This window comes from Phyllostomus hastatus, unplaced genomic scaffold (genome assembly GCF_019186645.2).
Source record: "Phyllostomus hastatus isolate PE091 unplaced genomic scaffold, TTU_PhHast_1.1 phas_contig_150, whole genome shotgun sequence".
NCBI lineage: Eukaryota > Metazoa > Chordata > Mammalia > Chiroptera > Phyllostomidae > Phyllostomus > Phyllostomus hastatus.
Window position 1 is genome coordinate 5,651,652 of NW_025333611.1, and position 22,303 is coordinate 5,673,954.

At 61.6% G+C, this 22,303-nt stretch overlaps 1 protein-coding gene across 1 annotated transcript in view; it reads right to left on the reverse strand.

Moving 5' to 3' along the window:
• Positions 1-557: 557 nt before the first annotated feature.
• Positions 558-22,303, reverse strand: part of FGF18 (fibroblast growth factor 18) — a 32,063-nt gene continuing 10,317 nt past the window's right edge. The window contains exons 3-5 of the mRNA XM_045826857.1: positions 19,495-19,675; positions 8,502-8,608; positions 558-1,533 (exon numbers count right to left, since the gene is read on the reverse strand). Of these exons, the coding sequence (XP_045682813.1) occupies positions 1,267-1,533; positions 8,502-8,608; positions 19,495-19,675 (555 nt within the window). The 3' untranslated portion in view covers positions 558-1,266. The remainder of the gene's footprint in view (positions 1,534-8,501; positions 8,609-19,494; positions 19,676-22,303) is intronic.

Below are 22,303 nucleotides of genomic sequence, written 5' to 3' on the forward strand. Positions count from 1 at the left end.
AAGAGTGCCTGGCACTTAGGAAGGGCTTACTAAATAGACACTGAACAAGTGACTCCATCAATCAACGAGTGAAGCCAGGAAGCCGTGAACGGCTATAAGTGAAGTCCCCTGTGGGCTGGGAATTTTTTTTTTCTCGTGTTGTCTGATAAACCTCCAGTGCCTCGACGAGAGCCTTGGCACGTAAGAGATGCCGGGGAGGACACGTGTGTGATCTTAAAACCGAAGCGATCGTCAAATCAGTGACTCATTGGAACGTAATCTCTCTGCAGGCTGGGATTGCCACCTGCTACGTTTAAGGCTGCATCCGTGGTACCTGGAGCATAGCAGGTGTCGAATGAATGAGTGAGTGAGTGAGTGAGTGAGTGAATGAATGAGCAAGGTCCCCGCTCTCAGCGCAAAGACCAGGAAGAACCACACACAAAGGGGCCGCCCTGCCCCCGGCCACCACTCAATGCCTCGTGGGTTGTTTTTTTTTTTAAATAATTTGTCGATTGTTTTTAATGGTTGAGGCAGTAATACTTGGTTCATGAAACTGCAATATACAGAGAGGTGAAATAAATAGCTTATATATATAATATATATAATATAGCTGGTTTTAAAATATTCCCTTATCATTGGTGTGCTAGGTCACGGGAGTCACGGAAGGTCGATAGCAGCATCCTGCAGGCTGCGAGCGAGGCAGGGTCGCCGTGATTGGACGAGGCCTTCTGTCGTCGGAGGTCGAGGCGCCGAGAATTCCGAGGGGCACGCCTTCCCTGCGCGGTGTCTCGGGACAGCTTGCAGCGGACAATAAATAAATGACTGCAAACCAGAGAGCGATTTTTGTTGGAGTCTGGGGCAGGGGCAGGAAACTGGGAAAGAGGGGGAGTTCCTTGGAGGGTGGGGGGGTACTACTTTTCTCTGCCTTTTTTTTTGTTTGTTTTTCTTTTGTTTTCAGAACCTTTGGGAAAAAGGACTTTGGTTTCTCAGAGTGTCGTTTTCCTCATTCAAGTCCTCCTCTGGGGACGAGCTGAGCGTTGTCTGTTCTGAGAGAGAGACACGCACCTGGGTGCTGACGATGTCTCCCCGTCGAGTGAGTCTTTGTCGTAGGGGGGTTTTGGGTCAACCATAAGGTCCTTACCGTTCCCCCGCCCCCGAGAGTTTTGGTTCAGTTTTTGTCTTCTTGGAAACAATGTACAAAAATAGAGCTTCTTCCTTATTTTTCATGTAAAAATATTCCTCTGATGCAGTTCTCGGGGAGTGTGAGCGTGGGCCCGGGGCGGCCGCCTAGCCGGGGTGCGTGGGGCGGATCCGCCGGGACCGCTTGGTCACCGTGGTGTACTTGAACGGCTTCTGCAGCTCCGTCTGCCCCTTGGGGTAGCGCTTCATGAAGTGCACGTCCTGCTGGTTCTCCCGGGTCTTGGGGCCCTTCCTCGGCCGCCCCTTCTTGGTGAAGCCCACGTACCAGCCGGAGTACTTGGCTGACATCAGGGCCGTGTAGTTGTTCTCCAAGACCTTCTCAATGAACACACACTCCTTACTGGTGCCGTCAGGCTGCGGGAGGAGAGAGGAGAAGGAGGTGAGGAGGGCCAGGGCGGGCGCAGGGGGGCAGGGGCGGGCGGCCACGGCCTGGGGGCGGCACAGGAGAGAAGGCCTGGCCCGAGCTCTGGCCTCAGCAAGTTCACTTCCTGGATCTGTGAAGTGCCCTTCTTTTTTTTTTTTTTTTTTTTAAAGGTATAGAGCCTTTCAAGTACCCCAGGTTTGTTTTTTTTTTTAATTTTTATTTCTTTTTAGAGCAGGAAGGGAGGGAGAAAGAGAGAGAGAAACATCAATGTGCAGTTGCTGGGGGCTGTGGCCTTCGACCCAGGCATGTGCCCTGACTGGGAATCGAACCTGCGACACTTTGGTTCACAGCCCGCGCTCGATTCACTGAGCTACATCAGCCAGGGCTGAAGTGGCCTTCTTACATCGGGCCCCCGCATCCTTCAAGAATCCAAACCTTCCCCACTTTCCACCCTGCAGCCAGGAGCTCCCACCTCAACTCTACGAGAACAAGAAACCCAGAGGCAGCCAATCAAAACATGATTTCCTGAGACTGGTGCAGGGCTGGACACGGGACCTGAGCCATCCAATCGGTGTTCCCCGAGACCCTGTATCAACAACGCCTGCAAACAGGCTGACTTACACCCGGACACCGCAGTAAAGGGAGGGCAAAGCCATTTCACCACCACGAGGCGAAATCCTGTTTGACAACAAAGCCAGCACGGAGGGAGCAAAGCCAAGAGGAAAAGAATAAGACACCCAAGTCCTGGTCGCATCCTTCAGCTGCATCCGAAGCTGCAGTCACCTGACTGTCACGTGGGCCAGTACCACGTCCTTGGAAGCGGCTGAGATTGAGTTCTAGCATTTGTGATGGGAAGGAGTGCTAACAGGTGTGCCCAAAACCTGACAGGAAGTCGGCTCCTCCACTGCCGCTCACACGCCACTGGATGACGTTCAGTAAACACTACAGTTCATGGGCTGCACTGCGGCATCTGCTGTGAGGGAGGAAGGAGCCTCCCTGGGTAAGCGCGGCAGCATGGCCCAACCCCAAAGCCCGCGCCCTCGCTGCAGGGACTCCCACGCAGACACGTGAAAACTCCGGGGGGCTCTGCCGGGCCAGGAGCACGACCTGCACTCGGCTCAGGAGCTGAGTCAACTCTACAGCTTCCGTGCGTGACCTCAGGTCCGTGCATCCCACCCTCTAAACCTCGGATTCTTCGCCTTACCGAGCAGGGACAAGGAGACGTCCCGGGTCCTAGAAACCTTGTGCAGAAGGACGCTCATAAATGAGCCCAGCGCACAGTAGGGACTGCTGAATGAATGCTGAAGACATAAATGAGCCCGGCACACAGTAGGGACTGCTGAGTGAATGCTGAAGACATAAATGAGCCCGGCACACAGTAGGGACTGCTGAATGAATGCTGAAGACCAGGTGGTTGGGAGGGCCTGGCTCCCCTCCTTGGGCCTGAGCTGGACCAAAGGTGGGGGGCAGCAGGCTTTGAGTCCCCCAACACCCACCCGCCCCGAGACAGCCGCATTGCTCGATGGGGACGAGTGGGAAACACGCGGAGCTGGGAGGCCTGAATTAGCAGCACTGGAGTTTCCAGCTAACATCTCCAGATTTAGGCCGGGCCCACTCCTCGCTACGGACAGATGCCCAGCCAAGTTGGAAGCCCAGCGGTCTGGCTGTGCGCGGAGACTGAGGTGCAAGTTCCAGCCTTTTGTTTGAAGTAGAAAACAGGCTGGGGCTTCCAGGAACGTTCACCTTTGAGCGGAGGGCAAGCCTGGGCTCTGCAAAGTGCTGAACTTTGCAGAAAGGGACGGGCAGGGCAGGAAAACATTGTCTGGAGGACGGGATCTTTCGAGGAGGAGGTGGCAGGGCAGGCAGGGGGCGGGCCTGGGAGGCACATGCAGGGCCCAGGGGACGGAGTTGGCGGGATGAGCAGGGAAGGAAGCCAGAGCATATGTGCAAAGGGGTAGAGGGGCGTGGGCTCTGGGCTCTGGGTACCTCATGGATAATTATGGGAGCTGCCTATCCAACCTGAGCCCAGGGCCCTTGGCCCCTCTCGACGGAACAGTCAGAGCAAATGGAACCAAGGTCACACCATGATGTTTCCCTACCCTGAAATACCTGCCTGGAAAACTGCTTTCATCCTTCAAGGCTCAGTTCAGCAACTGCCTCTTCCCGGAAGCCTTCCTTGACTGCTACCTATCTCCCTAGTTACTTCCTCCTCTTTCTTCAATATTCCATTCAAGTATCAAGCATTACTGGGCTCATATACTCCATCTTCTAGACCCTCTTGGAACCCCCTTCTACCCCCCCCATAGCCCCCCCCCTAAAGAAGCAATTCCACATCTGCCTGCCCCCTCAATAGTCCAAGAGCCTCAGGAGGTCGGGACTGCTTCTCAGTTGTCTCATGGCTCAGCACAGGCCTTAATCCAAGACAGGGGTGCCCAGAGCTTTTATGGTTGAACGGATTTGAGTTCTTCTGACATAGAAATGGTGGGAGCCACACGGGAAAGAAAACAGACTCTGGCTCCTCCTGGACCCCTTGCGAATGCCCCCAGACAGTCATGAGCTAGGGGACCCCCTCCTGGGGAGGTGCCGAGAAGGGGGCAGAGCCAGCAGAGGGCCGGCGCTCTGTGCGTTGCCCACGTGGTCTCCCTGCTCTTTCATTCGGCCTTCATTAACTGCCAACCACATGCCAGCACCTGCGCATCCCTTATTTCATTTAATCCTTTTAACTCACAGAGGCAGACTCTACCTGGCAGAAGAAAACAGAGTCGTTCAAAGAGGCAATGGGACTTATCCAAGGTTATGGAGCTTGTCAATGGCAGAGCCAGGATTTGAACCTGCATTTGCCACGGCCGCTCACTTCTGTCTCCTCTGACCAGTCCCAGACACACCCACAAGGAGACGGGATGGCAGCGTGGGCACTGCCTGTCAAAACCCCACCTCCCCAGGCCCACACGCCCACATCAGCGTGAAGCAAACTCTCGAATGCGGAAGGGTCAGCACGGGGCCTGGCACATGGGTTCACACGCGTCTGGATTTACTCAGAGGGTTGGGGAGCTCAACACCCCAGGGCTCAGGAGCCATGGGGCCCACCTGTGGTGGTCACATGTCCTCGCCCCCTCGGGAACTCGGGGGATAAGACGCCAAGGCAGGCCTCACCTGGGCTTGACCCTCGCCCCTGATGACCTCTGTGACCCTGCTGCGGCCTGCTGAGATGTAAAAACACCTGTGGCTGCCCCTCCCCTGCGGCCACGCTGACTCAGCTGGCCCCGGCAGAGGATGAACAGGACTTAGGGAAGGAGTGACTATCTCCTCCCAGAACCCCGGGGACCCAGAATTGGGTCATCCCCCCCCAACCCCCTCCAACATCCGTCTGTCCACACTGGAACCCTGTTCCTTCCATGTGACTCGAAGACTGAATCCTGATGACATCATCCGGGCCCCCAGAGCCAGTCTTACTTGAAACTAGAGCGACCCTCTGGACGTTTTCAGTTACGTGGGCCAACTTTTCCTCGTTGGCTTAAGGCATTTTGAGTTGGGTTTCAGTCCCTCGCAGCCAAAGCAGCCTTCCCAAAGACGTGGTGGTGGGCAGCCCCCTACCCGCCCCCGCCTGCTGCCCCAGAGAAGACCTCACCAGCGATCCCACTGGTGAGAAAAACCCATCTGGGCTGAGTCTCCGGGGCGGGGGACTGCCTAGCACGTAGTGGGCCGCGCTCAACGACTCGGAATCAAAGGAAGCGTACCTCCCGGGCCAGGCGGTCGTGGGGTCCAGACGGGGAGGGAGGGGCTCGGCACAGGGCCGTGGCACTTGGCTGGCACGAGGCAGCGGGGGGGAGTGGCGACAGCCAAGGGGCAGAAGGACCTGGAAAGGATCTGCTGGGGGTTCGGCAATGTGCCCCTCCGTGGCGCGGCTGGCCCCCAGGGTCCAGACCGCCCAAGAAAGCTGTCCCACTGAGCCATTCCCAAGGAGCCAGAGCCTCCGCCGAGGCCAAGGGTGGCCACAGGTGGAGGAGAGACTCCGCGATCCGGTTTCCCAGGGGAAGGGGGCTAGCACTGATCAAGTAAGGGCCTGCGAGTGCCAGCGTTTTCGTTCCCGTTCCACAGGTGGGGACGCTGGGGTGCAGAGAGGTCAGGGCGCTGGGACGCCCGGGGGGCCTGAGGTGCACAACGCTGGCTGCGGGGGAGGAGTCAAGAGCCTCAGAAAACAGTAACTGTGCTTCCTTTCCTGGGTGCCCTTGCAGGCTTTGGGGCAGGTGGACAGAAGGCAGAGAGAAGGATGGAGAATCGGTCCCCATGAGCTATTATCAGCCCAACGGGGAAGGTAGGCCCGAGGACAGACAGTGACGACCCAGGTGGGCGGACCTGCAGCGGTGGGCTGTGTGAGGGGCTGGGGGCTCCCCGGTGGGTGGGGGCTCCTCTGACCTCCCCGGGTGGGTGACCGAGGGGGTCAGAGGAGCAGGAGGGTGTGAAAGGATGAGCCAGGGCACAGGGCAGAGGGGCGAGGGAAGGGCAGTCCCGGCAGAGGGCACAGCGTGGACAGCACCTCCAGGGACTGCAGCTGGGCAGTGCCAGGCGGCTGCGGCTCGGCTTGTGTCTGAGTCCAGGGAGCCTGTGACAGCAGAGCGGCCGAACAGCAGCACCCTGGGGCCCCCAGCGTCCACTGCGGGAGCCAGAGAGAGTGCGGGGCCCTGGGTTGGGCAGAGACCCACAGGGGGCTCGGCTGCTGGCGAAGTCGGGACAGGTGGATTTGGGGGGCGCCCTCCGAGGTCCGGAGGCCTGAGCGGAAGACGGAAGCCTGGAGGGGGAAAACGGGGCGGGGTGGGGGTGAGGGTGGGGGAGGGGGAGCTGCAGCGAGGGGGTGGTCCTCCCCGGACGGCGCTGAGCCTCGCCTCGCCTCCAGCTGAACCGTCCCCAATATTAATGACGGGAGAGAGGGCGAGGGGGCAGGAAATCGGAGCCGGCTCCTGTGGAAGCGGTGACTCAGCGGCCAGCCGGCGGGCGGGCGGAGGGCGGCGGGCGGCGGCGGCGGAGGGCCCGAGGGGACCGGGCTGCTCTTTTGACCCCACGACGGCCCTCCCTGGGGTCAAGATGCCGGGAACCGCGCAGACGGGAGGGAGGGGCGCGCAGGCACCGGGCACGGCAGGCTGCCCTGCGGCCCTGCTTCCAACAGGGAAGAAGGCAGAGCACAACTGCGAGCAGGTTGGGCCTGGGAGACGGCCCGGGCCGGGCAGGAGAACAAAGCGCCGGACGCGGGACCGCGGGGCGGCTGCGCGGCACAGGAAACTCCCGGCCAGGCCAGGGGACCCGCGCCCACCCGCCGCCGCCCCTGCCCCAGACCCCGCGCCCGCCGCCCGCCGCCGCCGGCCGGGCCGCCGGTCGCGGAAAGTGAATCACTAATTGAAACCACTCATCGCCGTCCCCGAGCCGCGCGACGTGATTACTATTATTTTGTTTGCTCTTTGAGAAGCTGTCGTTGGTGTGGGCAGCGCCGCTGGAATCTTGGCCTGCCAAGCTGGGTTTTGCATCCCGCCCAGCTCTAGGGTGGGACCTGGGGCGAGTGCCTGGGGCCCGCTGTGCCTCGGCTTTCGCATCTGTGAAATGGGGATGGCGGAGGTACCAACCTCCTGGGACCAGGCGGGAGCGCCTGGCAGAAAGCAGGTGCTCAATGAACGGGGGCCAGTAGCCCCGTTATTATTCACGGTAGGCGGCAATACCTGGGCTCCAGTCCCCGGCCTGTTACACTGCCCCAGCCACTCGGGTATGGCAGATGAAAGAGGAATGCGTTGGGAGATGCAGGAAATCAAAAACGTGGCTTAAACAAGGCTGGGGTAATGTGCCCCCCCCACTCCAATGAGGTGTAAAAAACGTAAATAATGAGCCAGGGCCTTGCCCCCAAGCCAAAGACACCATCCTGCTGGGAATCTGGGTCTACACTCCACCCCACACCCGCTCCACCTGTCCAGCAGGCAGAAGCCCCGCCCTGCCACCCCCCCCCCACCCCATGCCCAAGTTAGTGCAGAAGTGAGGGGGGACCCCTGCAGAAAGAAGGGGACACAGGCACGATCCAACAGAGGTACTGCCACCAACACCACCCACTGGAAGTCCCAGAGGCAGCGCGTGTGCGAGCTTCACAGACAAGCACACTCGGGAAAAAAGCGGGGACCCCTGAGACGCGGCCTCGGTGGAGGCTCGGAGCCCCTGGCACACGGGCCCACCCGACCGCACCCCCACCCCTGCCCTAATTTGTTACATGCCGCTCCCTTGCCCGTTCCAAAGTAATAAAATCTTCCTGAAACGCTAGAACCGTGAGGCCCAGCGCTGACGAGGCGGCTGAGTTCCGGAGCCTGGCGATTGTTAAAACAACGCCGCAGCCCAGCCCTCCGCCGGCTGCTTCCCTGTTCCCAGACATCAGGTACACGCAGGCGGCGGCCGGGGGCCCCAGAACCCCCCCCCTCCAGGCGGGGGACCCCTCCCAACCAGCTAGGGTTCCACATCCACCAGGAGAGACCCAGGGCCCCACGTTCTCCCCAAGTCACAGTCACGATAATAGTAACATGGGTAACTCGGCCTGGCAGGCTGTGGGAGTGGGCGGAGGAGAAAGGGGCAAAAGGAGGGATTGCGCCCTGGCTGGCGCAGCTCAGTGGATTGAGCGCAGGCTTAGAACCAAAGTGTCGCAGGTTTGATTCCCAGTCAGGGCACATGCCTGGGTTGCAGGCCAGGACCCCCAGCAACCGCACATTGATGTTTCTCTCTCTCTCTCTTTCTCCCTCCCTTCCCTCTCTAAAAATAAATAAATAAAATTTTTTAAAAAAGGTGGGGGGGAACTGCTGTGGGAATCTCACACACACCCCCCCCGGCTGGTTTCCACTGAAGGCTGCCATGGCCCTGGGCCGGCTGTCCCAGCCACACGGGGCTGCCGGAGGGCACCCGCCCAAGTTCCCCAGAACCCCAGACCGGCACTCACCTTCCCCACGAGCTTGCCCTTCCGGTTCATACACAGGTAGAACTCCGTCTCCTTGCCCTTGATCCGGACTTGACTGCCGAAGGTGTCTGTCTCCACGAGGAGCTGGGCTTCGGGAGGCAGAAGCAGAAGGAGACAGGCTTTTTCACCATGTCCCTGGGCACTCCCCCACCCCGCCGCCAAGTCAGGCTCGGAAGAGGCCTCTGCCAGGTCCCCGCAGAGCACCCCGCCTCTCAGGCAGGGAGAGGGGAGCCGTCCCCACCTGTTCCCTCTGCACCCCACCCCCCCAGCCTCTCTGGACTCCACTGGGAACCAAGATGGCTCCAGCCAGAGGGAGAAGGGGGTTCTGTCGCTGTGACCGAACACTAACGCGGGCGTCCCCTCCCTTCCTCACCCACCTCTCCCAGCCCCTCGACTCCATTCCCCAAAGACGGGCAGACAAATAGCTCCAGAGAAGCAGTCATCTCCGAAACAAGGGCACAGACACACGCACAGGAGTTCTCACGGGCACACACACACACTCAGGCACACACACTCTCACACACGCCTTGCCTTGGGGGGCCGGCAGAGGCCCCGGCCCCGCCCACCTCTGCACGTTTGCCCCTTGAAGGCCAGGGGCAGGGAGGCGGGCGATCTTCAGGATTTCACCTTCCTCAGTCAAGGTGGCCAGGCTGAAAGGTAACTAACCCCCTGGAGCCCAGAAGTCCCAGTCAGGGCCCAGCATTCCCTGTCCTGGGCAGGAGACCCCCGCTGCCGTCCATGCTGTGCAGGATCGGGGTGTCCGGAGCTGACCTCCCAGAGCCCTGACTGAACAAGGACACCAAATGGCCAAAGGGTGACTGTCCTCTCCCCTGTCTGGTCCTGAGCACACGCACCTGGTCCCCCTGCCCCACCACACCCCCTCCCTGTCCTTCTCTACCTATGACCCTCCCGCTCTCACCCCCCCAGCCCTGACCCTGTGCTTCCTAGCACCTGCCCCTCCCTCACCCGCAAAATTTTAATTTCAGTGACAAGGGACTTGCTTCTCCATAACAAAATCATAGCCCCAAATACAGCATCCTTGGAGCCACAAAGAGTGGAGCTCAGTGCCCCTAAAATACACTGGGTATGATTTTAATTAAAAAAAATTAAAAATATATACCCCGGTGCCCTGCTGTGAAAATGAAAACCATCTGGAAAGCAGGATTTCCAATCATTAATCTAGCTCTCCTTTGACACCACTACTAATTAAAATATGATACCCCACCTTTCCACGGAAAAAAGAGAAGAATTTACATAAAATTTAAAGATCTAACAAGAATTTAGTAATTCTAGAAACAAGGGGGCTGGCACATTCCTCCCGCCACCTTCCCCCAACCCTAGTCAGCAGTGAGTCAGGGACCCGAACTGATGCTGAGATGGGGGGTACAGGCGCCCCGTCCTCCCTGCTCCCCCTAATCCAAGCACCCTACGACTCTCTGTGCTCGCTCGGTCCCCCGGAACCCGGGGCCAGCTCCCCGCCGGCCCTCGCAGCGCAGGCCCCCCGGGGTGGGGATGTGGGCTCAGGAGGGTCCTCTGCCACCCCCCGGAGCTTCGCACGGAGGCAGCACGGCTCAGGGAAGGGGAGAGCTTTGCAGGGCACGGCCCTGGGTCTGAGCCCCTGGCCCAGCTGTATGACCTTGGGCCTCGGTGTCCTCACCAGTAACACGGGGGAAACCACCCATGGTCCTCAGGTCGGCGTGAGGATCGCACGGAAGGAGGCGGGGAGGGCCCAGTGCCTGTCCTCAGGGGCAGGGCGGGGGACACTCGGTGCCATCGTTCAAGTTTCCTAAGTACCACACAAACCTGCTTTCCCCAGAGAGAAAGAAATGCACCGCAGGAAAAGTCAGAGGTGTGTGTAAAAGCACAGGGGTGGGGTGGAACTTGCCTTCGAGGCCTGGGTGCCCTCTGGCCTGAACTTCTGCAGCACCCTGGGGCTTGCAGGCGGCGCGCGCATCAGAAGGGGCCTTGGGCTGGGACTTAAGGGTCTGATTCTGTGTCTGGCGTCCGCCCTCCTGGGCTGTGTGGCCTCTACACCCTGCTGTGAGCCTCAGGTTTTCCTACCTGTGCAAAGGGGGGCTCCGCCCTGTTCTGATTCTCGCTGAGACTGGGGGCAAGGTCTGGGACAGCGGGTAGGGAAGGGACACTGTAAGAAGGAGGCGGGACCACAGGGCTGGGGCCCAGGCAACCCCAAGTGACTCCCAGGGGGAGACAGCTCCGGCTCCCGTGTGAGCCCGCTGAGGTCACCCAATTCACGCGCCTGAGTGCCTTTGCCCCCATTTTACAGGGGAGGAAACTGGGGTTCAGAGAAGTAAGCCGGCAGGAAGGGCTGACATCAGGTCTGCCTGCCTCTCTCTGCTGGGGCCCGAGCTCCGGGGGAGGACCCCCAGCTCAGGAAGACGGAGCTCAGAGCACAGCCCTCCGCTGCTGTCGGCCACGGACCACCACAGGGAGCGTCCAGAGGGCCTGGGGCTGGACCGCACCTCCACCCCCGCTGGCCGATCTTCCCCCTCCCCCCGACCCCGGGGCGGGGAGGGTCCACGCCGGCTGCCGGCTGCCGTGCCAGGGGAGCCAGAAGTCTGTTCTCCCCGACCGCAGCGAGCCACGGAGTGACCTACCCTCCGCTCCGTGCATGACATAATGAGCGGGGAGCTGGGCCAGAATTATGTAAAGTCTTTGGGGAGTAATAGCAGCAGCAGTTCTCAGAAAGAGAGAGAGAGAGAGAGAGAGAGAGGGAGAGAGACCACACCCACCCAGGCCAGGTTTTCCCCGGGGCCTGCCTGGTCCTCAGCATCACGCTGCTCCCCGGCCCCCCGCCCCCACCAACCCCATGATTCCAGACCCACCCCCCAGCATGCATCCGGGCTCTAGACGCCTCCTCTCTGCCCGGGTCTGCTCCCAGGCCCGCACCAGGCCAGGCAGGAGGAGGCGATGACATTATCTCACTCTCTCCTCCTCACCGGGCCTCCGCCCCGCCCTGGCGGCCCCTCCAGTTTTCACAGTTCAACAGCCTCCCCTCCCCCGCCCCCCGCCCCCAACTCCTGCCCCTCACCAGTCTCGCAGTCTCCCCTGCACGTCAGCCAGAGGGATCCTTGCTGAAAGCCTTCTTGGACCTCCGACCCACTGAAAATCCGGCCTCTTCTCAGGGGCCCATCCGGGCACCAGACCTGGGGCCGGCTGACCGTCCCCGGCTCCCGCCCACGGCCCTCCAGCCAACCAGCCTCCTTGCGGTTCCCCCCTGACACACCCAGCTCACTCGCTCGCACCTCGGGGCCTTTGCACTCGCTCTCCCCTCTCGCCGGAGACTGCTTCGCCCCAAGCTTCCTCCCGTGGCTTCTCGTCTCCTAGGTTGCCACTCAAATGTCACCTTCTTAGAGAGACTCGCCCCGGCCACGCTGCCCAAGGTCACACCAGCCTCCCCCCTCCAGCACGACCCACCGCCCGATCCGTTGTCCTAGGAGCTCTTCTCCAAATTTCTTACTTGCTACCTTCTTTATCGTCTGCCTCTGTTTACCGGCAGGGAAGCCCCAGGCGGGCGGGGTCCAGCCCGTCTTACTCACCGCCATGATTCCCAGCACCAGCCCACCCACCCCCGGCTCACAGTCCGTGACCCACCAGGACACTGCACTTCAATGTTGAAATGACCGCGTGAGGGACGCACTAGAGGAAACGAGATGCAGGGAAGAGGAGAGGCATCACTCCCAAAGGCGCACCGCCGGCCAGCGCAGGGCCGCAGCTCGGCCCCAGGGTCTGGTTCCTCGGCCCCTGCGCCCGGCCACGCTGCTCCCCGCTGGGGCAGTCTCTCCTGCCTCCCCAAGACTCTGAGCCCCTACCCGCACATCCCCAGCCTCCGGTTACTACCCTATTTTCTGCCTTGCTGTGTGACAGAGGGAAAGACCCTGTCCCTCTCTGGGCCAGGACTAGCTGACCTGCAAGGCCTCGCTCGGTTCGGCACTTCTAGGAAGACTCAGTGACTCACACGTATCTAGACCATGTGACGTGCTGGGCACGGTTCAAACTACCTGGCATGCACTCCCTCACTGGATCCTCACAACAACGCTTGAGGTTCGGACTGTGATTATCATCCCTATTGCACAGGTCAGAAAACGGGGTCCCCATATCACCCTGGGATGCAGCTCAAACCCAGGCAGGATTCAAACCCGGCAGACGAACCCAGAAGTCTTGGGGTCAGCCTGCCTACCCCACCCCTACCTCCCTTTCCCTCTGGGCCCATCCCTTTTCCGAGGGAGTGAGTGAACACCAGAGGTGGGCAGCAGAGGTCTTCGCCTTGACCTCCCTTTCTTAGGGCGGAGTCAGTGGGCAGGGCAGCCCACAGAGCCAAAGCCACGGGCCCATCCCTCCCAGCTCCGCTTGCAAATGCCCTTGAGGGGGGAGGGGTCCCCTCGGGGTCACTGGAAGATGGGGGGCCCTCAGGAGCACCCGAGGCTCAAAGCGCAGCCAGAGAGGCAGGAGTGGCTTCAGATCTGGTCAAGGGAAGAAAAAGCTACGTGAACCCGAGGAGGGGTGAGTACAGGATTCGGGGGTGGGGGGCACAACCCAGGCCCCTGAGAGGAAAGTCCACGGAGCCTGTCTCAGTGGGGTCAGCCCTCAGAGCAGGGCCCAGCCCTGCCTAGGGCTGGGGGCCAGGAGCTCAAAGACCCACTGGCTCCGGCAGCTTGTAGAGAGGAAAGCAGGAAAGAGAAAAAAAGGAACTAGCAAGGAAGCCCTTTCTATAAAAAACACAGAAACACAGGCTCTCCCCTCACCCCCTCCGCCCACTTCTCTTAAATAGATGGAGTAACAATGACAATTTAAAAACTCACAGCTAAGCCTTATTTGAGCATTCTGCTAGGCACTGTGCTGGGGTCCGAATGTGCAATGTCTCGCTAGTCCCTCATCGCAACCCTAAAGCGTCGGCCGTGTTGTACCCATTTTACAGATGAAAACACTGAGGCGCTGAGCTGTTACTTGCCAGAGCCGCACAGTGGGGCCAGGACCTGGATGCAGGCAGAGGAACTCCAGAGCTAGTGTGAGTGAGACAGGGGGTCCGAGGCAGGCAGAGCAGGACAGTCGTGGCTGCCTGCGACCGCAGATATGGAGAAGTGACATTGATTCATTGATCGACTGAGGGAATGGCTGGTTCCAGTGCTTCCCTAGCAGGGCCTCGAAGGGGGTGGTCTAGAGCCTCACTTCGAAGGCTTCCGTGTGAAGGCTTCGGTTAGAAGCCTCTGGAGAACCCGAGGGACGCGTACAAAGAGAGACGCAGGACACGGGACCCAGAGAGAGTGGGCAGAGAACACAGAACTGGAGAATGGGTTTCTTCCCGCCCCCGCCGGACAAACCTCAGGGAACAACCCTCCCCAAGACCTTCGAGCACATGGGGGAGACGGGAGCCGAGGGCGAGGTGCAGAGCCCGCCCGCCCGCCCGCCCGCCCTCACATGGGCCCAGCGCAGGGGGGCAGCCGCCGGCTGCCGCTGCCATTCCGTTGCTGACGGTGCTGCTGGCGGCTCTCCAGGCCATGTCCTCCAGCAAGGAAACGTCCTTGCCACAAAGACAAAGGAGGGTGCGCTGGAGCTGCACTCCCTCCGCCCCCCCCCCACCCCGCAGGTGGACCAGGTCCAGGGGAAGGGGTAGCGGTGGGGGTGGGGGGAGAAGGGGTCCTTCCTGGAGACGTTTCAGCATCGCTGACCGTGCGTGCACCGCACGCACACACACGCGGTGGCCTGTCTCCAAAGGGGCCTGCGGTCCCCCTTCTCCTAGAGTCCCCGAGGAGGAGGAGGAGGGGGGCGGGAGCGTGGGCTCGCCGGAAAGCAGGAGGGAAGCAATCGATAGGATTGATCTGGAGCTGTATTTAATCCTCGCTGGAGCTCTCCAGTGTGGCCGTGTCAGCTGAGCAGGCGGCGAGGTGTGGGTGGCCGCGCCTCTGGGGACGGAATCGGTGGGACGCAAGCTCGGAGGGCAGGGGTTCAGCCTCAGACGCCAGCACCCCCTCCCAGCTGGGGAGCCCCTGGGGGAAGCCCCTGAGTTTGCTGCACAGAAAGAGGCTGACTGGCCAGGAGGGTGAAGGGAAGACCTACTGTGTGCGGACGCTTGCCCCTGGGGAGCGAGGCCCTCGGTGCTCCTGGGAGCGCACCTGGGTTGATCCCTTCAGGTCGGTACCTGTCTGTGGCCGGCGCTGTGCCTGGGGGGGGCCCCATGGTGAGCAAAACAGACGCAAGCCCCACCCTCACGGAGTCTGCGCTACGGTGAGAGAGACAGGGTGAACAACCAGACACAGAATAGGACGTCAGGCAGCGGTCAGTGCTGGGAAGAGAAATACGCCTGCGAGGAGACAGGGGAGCGGACTCTCTGATAGGGGGAAGTGCACAGAAGCCGGAAGGGGAGCTGGGAGAAGAGCGTTCCCGGGTCGAGGGGGCGGCCAGCACCGAGGCCCGTAGCCAGAGTGAGCTCGGCGGAGAGCCCGGGGCTGCAGTGGCCGTCAGGAGCCAGGCCCCGCCTGGGGCTGGGGCTTCACTGGGGAGCAGTGGCCCCGTCTCACGTCTAGGCTGCTGTGTCGAGAATGCACGCTGGGGGTCGGGCTCAGAAAGTAGGGGTCCCCGCTGGCTCAGTCACACCGCCCAGCCCACAGGGCCTTGCTCCTTGCTCACACTGTTCTCCAGCAAGTCCCAGAGAGAGGGTGGTGGGGACCAGGGTGCCGCCTGCCCCTCCCGTCACCTGCCCAGCAAAAGCCCGGCACAGCCCCCACACCTGCCTGCAGAGCCACATGAGCCAGCCCCTGCTTGTGCTGTGAGTGGTCCCATAGTTACTTTATTCACTCGTCCAGCAACACTTGAGGGCGGGGTGGGCCCGGGGAAAGGAAGAGGGGACATGCACGGGGGTCACTGCTTTCAAGGAGCTCCCATTCTCGGGGGGACAGGGTGAGCAGGGGGCTCAGGAGGATGCCCAGCAGGGCAGGCCGACTCCACGTGGCCGTGAGCAGCGGGCACACGGCTGGAATCACAGACTCACACGTGACGACCTCTAGGAGGCCGAGAGTACGAACCGCACGCCCCGGACCCTGCACCCCGGCCCCATAAACGGTGAAGAACCCAGGCGCAGGGAGAGAATGGGAAGGGCCCGGGGTCATGCCAGAACTCAGGGACCCAGGCTCTTCCTATTGAGTCAGCCCTGAGGAAGGAGCTCCCCCGTGAGTGGGGTGCCCCAGGGCGAACCGGGAGGAGACCAGACCACGCCCAGCAACAGGGTCCGAAGACCCTTCCTCGCCTGGCCTGAGTCGGCAGCCAGAGCACGGCCAGCCACACCACAGAATCACGAAGAAGTTTCCACCTGCGGCTGACACTCCAAGGCTCGATTGTGGGACAGAGGCAGGGTCCCTTCTGCAGGCCCTAGGAACCAGCTCCTGAGGAGGGGACCTCGGCCTGAGTCCGTGACAGCACCCCTCGGCCCCCTACGACAGTGATGAGTTCAGGGGACTGTCAGTAACATTCTTAATCATGACAGAACCTTTGGCCTTAAGCTCTTCTCTCACTTCAGTCACCCACTTTCCAGGAGAGCTAACTCAGAGCCCGGTCTCCAGCGTGGAGCCCCAGGCGCAGCCCCCCGGCTCCGCCCTCCAAGGGCCACCTCCTGGCTGACGCAGGCCCCTGCGGCCTGCTGGGGGCCGCCTGGGCGCTGCCAGTCCCGGGAAGCTGGCCAACTGCAAAACGTGGGATTTTTTTTTTTTTATGTTTGATCAAGTAGAAAATCCCTATTTCCAAATGAAAGCAGGCAGGAATGCCCAAACAGGAGACTTATAAAAGCAGCGTTGCCACCCCCACCTCCCACCGACTCACCCCGCCACTATGGCCAAAGCCGTGGCCCCCACCCCTCCCCGGGAGCAGACTCAGCCGGCCCTGGCCTCCGCTCCCCTAAGACTGGAGTCCTGTCCCCTGCAGCCGGCTTCTGGCCGTCAGAAGGGGCTGCCACCTCCACGTCCCGGGCCTAAGTGTGCACACCTCGGAGGCAGGTGAGGCGGGGCCTTGTCATCCTTGCTGGGCAGAAAAGACACCAAGCCCAGAGCCGGACACACTTGCCCCAAGCCCTGTGGGCTGCTTGGTGGCAGAGCAGTGACCGGAAGCCAGATGCTCTGCCTCCTGGCCCCTTGCTGATTCTTGGAGGTGGCAACTGCCTGGAGGACAGAGGTGACCGGGAACAAGGACCCGAAAAGGAGGGGCAGATACAATAGTCCCAGGTGGGCCCACCAGGTGTCCCACTACCTGAGCCTCCAGCCGTGTCCCCCCGACCCTGCTGTGACCACCACGGCAGCACACAACTCCCTCCAGAGCCGAACCCAAAGCTAAGAAAGCCCCCGGTCCCAGGCCTGGCCCAGGCGCCGGGTCCTCGGGGTACTGCGGGAAGTTCAGGGGCCACCGGGAGACCCCCTAGCGGAACAGCATGGTGTGGAAACCCCGCTGGCTCAAAGTGGATTTCAAGGCCATTCAGCGCCCTGAAGCAGGCGGAGAGCCCCGGGGCGGGGCGCCCAGGGCTGGGCCTGGCACTCACACCTGCCCATGGAGTCCAGCACCTTAAGGGACCGTGGAGCCTGACACTGGGAGTGTTGGTGGGGACTCCAGAGTCCAGGCATTCTTGGGGATTCTGTTTACACTTGGCGTTTGCTGTGATTCCCAGGCTGCACCCTGACCGTGTGTGGACGGGGGTCTCAGCCGGCCTCCTCCGCCCAACGGGACGGAGCCCTGAGGAGGAGGAGGGAGCCAGCTCTTGGACCGTCCCGGGTCCCCTGACCAAGGGCTACCGGCTGCCCCGCCCCCAGGGGCAGGGAAGGTCCCTAACACATAAATCACCTTCCCGATAATATTTGTATTGATCATCTAGATTGGAAGCCTTGGTGGGCTCCATTGTCTCACTTCCTCTGCCAGGGTTCACAGATGGGGTCCCGGCCCCCATCTGCGTTTCTAATGTGACATTTAAATGGAACAGCCTCCGTGCCAGCAAGGCCCCTGGCTGCCCTGGGTGCCGGGGTGGGGGGGGGTGAGAAAACGTATTCCTTGAGAGAGAATTATACATCTAGAGTTCGTAGAGCTGGAGTGGAAGCCAGGAGGGGCTGGTCCCTGGACACTCAGGGTAGAGACCCTTAGTGTCACCTGGGCTTGGGCCCCCCCCCCGGACCCACTGAGTGGACATCGGCATTTTCATGAGAGCACACCCACCCCGTGACTTCCCTACAGGTTAATGTGTAAGAAGCGCCACTCTGGTCCAACCCTTGTCCTGAAGGGAAACCGAGGCCCAGAGAAGGCACAGGCTTGCCCGAGGTCACACAGCAAGCGAGCTCCCCCCGAGCCTCCTGTTCACACAGAGGAGATGGGAGGGCACGTGGTTTCCGGAGCGCGGGGCCCGCCGTTTGCCAGGCCCCTCTCCCTCCCGAGCTCCTGCCTCCTGTCCCAGGGTGTGGACAGATGGTTCAGACCCGAGTCCGACCCCCCTGTACTCACCCAGCCTGGAGGGGCCAGCAAGAGCTCCAGGGACTCCCCAGGAGGGCACCTCCTCCCGCCCGGGCCAGCCAGCTGCCCCCTTCCCTGGCAGCAACTGGACAGCAGATCCCAGGGAAAAGCGCCACCTGGGTTTGCCCAGCACAGCCAGACATCCGGAGGGGGGGCCCCGGAGCAGCAGAGGCCCCAGAGAGGCGGCCAGCAGAGGGCCTGGGAGAGGTGGGGAGCAGGGCCCAGAGCCGTGGTCCAGGGAAGGAGGCAGAGAGGACAGAGACGCTGCGGAGGGGGAGGCAGCGCGAGGACCGGAAACAAAGAGCAGGAGAGATGAGAGAGAGACCCGGTGAGAGCAGCAGCAGCCAGACTGAGAAAGGAAGGAGGGGAAGAGGGAGGCAGGGGAAGGGAGGTCGAGGAGAGTGATGGGGCCGGGAGAAGGCAGAGAGGCAGCTGGCCTGGAGCGGGGGAGCCCGGGTGGCCCAGCCCTGCCCGGCCTGGCCCGGCCCAGCCCCCAGTGACGGTGCAGCTGCCACACTCGGGCCCTACCATGAGGTCAGCCCTGCCCCGGGGCTGCAGGAAAATAAATGGTGTCTAAGATAAAAGGTCCAAGAAATTATTTGTCTTGTTGTCACGTCTTGACTGCAATGGGCAGGGGCCGGCGGGGCATCATCCCAGAAAGAAAGCTGGGGCTGCCAGGCCCCAGCGTACACCCGGGACCCCGCCCCAGCCCCCCGCCTCCAGCCTCGGCCACCCACGGCCCCGGCCCTCCATCTCCCAGAGCCTGGCCCGGAAGGCGGGAATGGCAGGAGCGTGGCTGGGGTTTGCTCAGCCCTTGTCCCCAGGTCCCCTCCAGGCCCTGGGAAGACGGAGTCCTGCCTGTCTTGCTCCCCACTGAGGGTCTCTGGGGGCTGGGGCCTTGGGCAGAGAAGGGGGTCAGGGTGTCCCACTCCTCCCAGCCCCTTTGCAGAGGCAGCTGGTGGTTCCCGAACACCCGATTCCAGGGTCAAGGCCAGGTCAAGAAGACGGTATCGCCCAAGGTGCTGTCCGCATGCCTCACAGGTACACAGGCTCAAGCTCACACGCACACGCACGCAAGCACACTTGAACACACACACACACACACAGACTCACACTCCAGGCCGATTCTCACCACCACCAGCAACACCCACAAAGCATCACCCAGAGGTTCCCACCCCTCCAAGCCTCTGAACCTGGGGCTGGTGGACCAGGGCCACGGGGCACAGCCACCTGCCTTGGGCCGTCCCCAAGCGAGCCCCTGATAGCCGGACAACTGCCATTTATGGGGCATTGACCAGTAAAAGCATTTTCTATGCACCTCTTTGGCTGGTGCTCCCAGCGAGGCTCTCCCCATTTCACAGGCGAGGAAACCGAGGCCCCGAAAGGCTCAGTGTCAGGAGCAAGATCACACAGCCAGGGCCCGGCAGAGCTGGGACATGCAGCTGAGGTCTCTGAGGCTGCGGGAGGGGCTGGCACCTACCATACTTGTCCCCATCCTCGCCACGGGCACTGATCCTGCGGCCCAGGACCTGGATGTGCTTGCCGCTGGTCCGGCTGTAGAGCTGGTACAGCCGCAGCTGCTTACGGCTCACATCGTCCCGAGCCCGCGTCTGGTTCTCCACGTGGATCCGGAAGTCCACGTTCTCCTCGGCCACCAGCACCTGGGGAGGGAAAGGAGTGTCGGTGACCCCCCTGCAAGTCCTTGGTCCCCTGCGCACCAGGGCCTCTTCCGCGCCAGCTCCAGGCCAGGCCTCCACACACACTCGTAACTGCCCCGTTCCCACCCCCATTTCACAGAGGCGGCAACTGAGGCTCACTCGGAGAGGTGAGGCGAGCTGCCCGCGGCGGCCCAGGCAGGGGGTGGCAAAGGCGGGAATCAGGCCGGGCCTGTTTGAAACAAAGCTTGCTATTTTTCCACCTCAGCCCCAAGTGAGAGCAGGCAGCGTGGGGCAGAGGTTTCGCTCGTGACCTTGGACACACAGTTTGTTCTGTCTCAGGTTCCTTCCCAGCGAAACGGTGGAGCGGAGCCCTCACTCTGGCTGCATCCCACGGTGGCCGGTGGCCGTGAGGTTCAAACGAGGAAGTGGGCGGGAAGGTCCCCGGATCGGCATGGAGATGGGAGCGGGTGGGGAGCACAGGGCTACTACTTCTCGGGGCCTCGGTGGGGAGGAGGGGGACCGGGCAGGTCTCATTCCGGGAAAGAATGGGCCAGAGTTCACTCTCCCAGACCTGGTGCTCAGGGGGTCCCCAGGGGACCACCAAGCAGCTGCCCATGTCCCGTCTCCCGCTGCAGCAGCCTTCATTCTGCTCCCCCGTCCAAACATCCGGTGTCCCTACGGCCTCAGTGCGAGCGTGCGTGACCGGATCCTGCAGAAGCCGCCCCTGGCTCCGCCCACTCTTACCTCCTCAGTCTCCCTTCTCCCAGCATAGCCCCCCACCTGCCTCCTGCTTCCACTCCTGCCGTCCTGGTTGTCTCTCCTCCCGCAAACCCAAGTAGCTCCGGGACCCTGCCTGCACACCCCCGGGGGCTTCCCATGCACTTAGAGGAAGTCCCCACCGCAGCCTCGAGGCCCTGCCGGTGAGCCTGCTGGCTCCCCCACCCCCCACCTTCATCTCCTACCTACCACTCCCCCCCACCAGCTACACTGGCTGCCTCATCACCCCCCTCTGAGCTTTCCAAACACAGAGGGCACAACCGCCTCAGGGCCTTTGCACGTGCTCCTCCTGCCACGGACGCTCTCTCCCAGGTCTTTACATTCTGGCTCCTCTATTTCGTCTGGGACTCTGCTCCAATGTCACGTCCTGAGACCGGCCGGCCTTGACTGCTGTGTCCCACCTCTGCCACCGCCCATCACTCAACCACGGCTTGCATTTCCTCCCGGCACTGCGACCAGACGTAACGCCTATTCATCTGGCGTGAGTCTGTCCTCCTGACCCCACCGGCAGCCCCGGGACGCCGCGGCTGTGCCTGTGTCCTTCGCTGCTACATCCCCAGCACAGGCGAAACGTGAACTTTTGTTGAGTAAAGGACTAGAGACAAGAACACATGAGCGCTGCAACAATCTGGAGTCCTGTCACTCCATTTGACATTAAATTAGGTTTTTCTATGCCCTGCTAATGACACACCTGCCCGGCTCTTCGTAACCACAAGGCTGAATGATTCTTAAACCCCAGACAGGCAGCGTTCTGGGTTTATTCTGCGGACCTGGCATGATGCTCGGCACTAGGACCTCGGTCCCACGACAGCATAGCCTGCTCAGCCCTGGCAGAGCTCTTGGGACCCAGGCTGCATCTGTCTCGCCCCTCAGCTCTGAGCCGCCAAGGTCAAGAACCATTTTCCCCTCGTGGCCACACCCACCACGCCCAGCCCAGGGTCTCTGCCCCCAGCAGACCTGCACATGACCCTCCCACCCCGGCCTGGACCCCACAGGCACCTCAGCTGGACCTCACTACCCGCCCCCTCACTACCATCCTCGGGGGGAAGCCTCGGCTCAGGTTACAGACGAGGAAACTGAGGCTCTGAAGCTGAATGACAAAGTCACAGAGCAGGTGATGGTCACCCAGACCCCACCTTCGGCCCCACCTTGCTGGACCCCACCTGCCCCGCCAGGGCCATCCGGAGCAGGTTCAAGACCCAGAGCACGTGGCTTCCTGGCAAAGGGACCCCAGGCAACTCACTAACCTCCCTGGGCCTCAGTTTCCTCACCTCTAACGTGAGGGTGAGCACAATGGCACCCACCTCTGGGTGCTGGGGCTAAACATGCGAGGTCCCAGGACAGTGCCTGGGCCAGAGTAAGGGCCCAGCAGGGGGACTGCTGGGACACTGCTGGAGGAGATGCCAGGTGGCCCGCCTGGGGACAGGCCCTCAGGGAAGCCCTGCAAGCAGAAGCTTCTTGGGGACACAAGCAAAGCACTGTCTTTGTCCTTTCAGACAAGGTACTTCCGGGGCAGGGGCTACAATTTAGGAAGCTATTATTGCTTTTGATCATCTGGACCACCCTGCAGCATGGGGATGCTTATCAGATCCATTGAACAGATGCAGACACTGAGGCTCAGCAAAGGCAAGTCAGTTGCTCTGAGTCGCACAGTCCGGTGACAGGGAGCCTGGCCGCCGGCCCACCGAGCATGCACACCCTTCACTCCCACCACCCTCGTGGCCAGCCCCCCGCCACCCTTCACAGCCAGGACCCAATGGTTCCACTTCCCGATACGCAGGGAGGGAAGAGCTGGAGGGGGTGGTGGACATGGGTCCTGAAGACCGCCCGCCCACCCACCCGCCCATGGCCCTC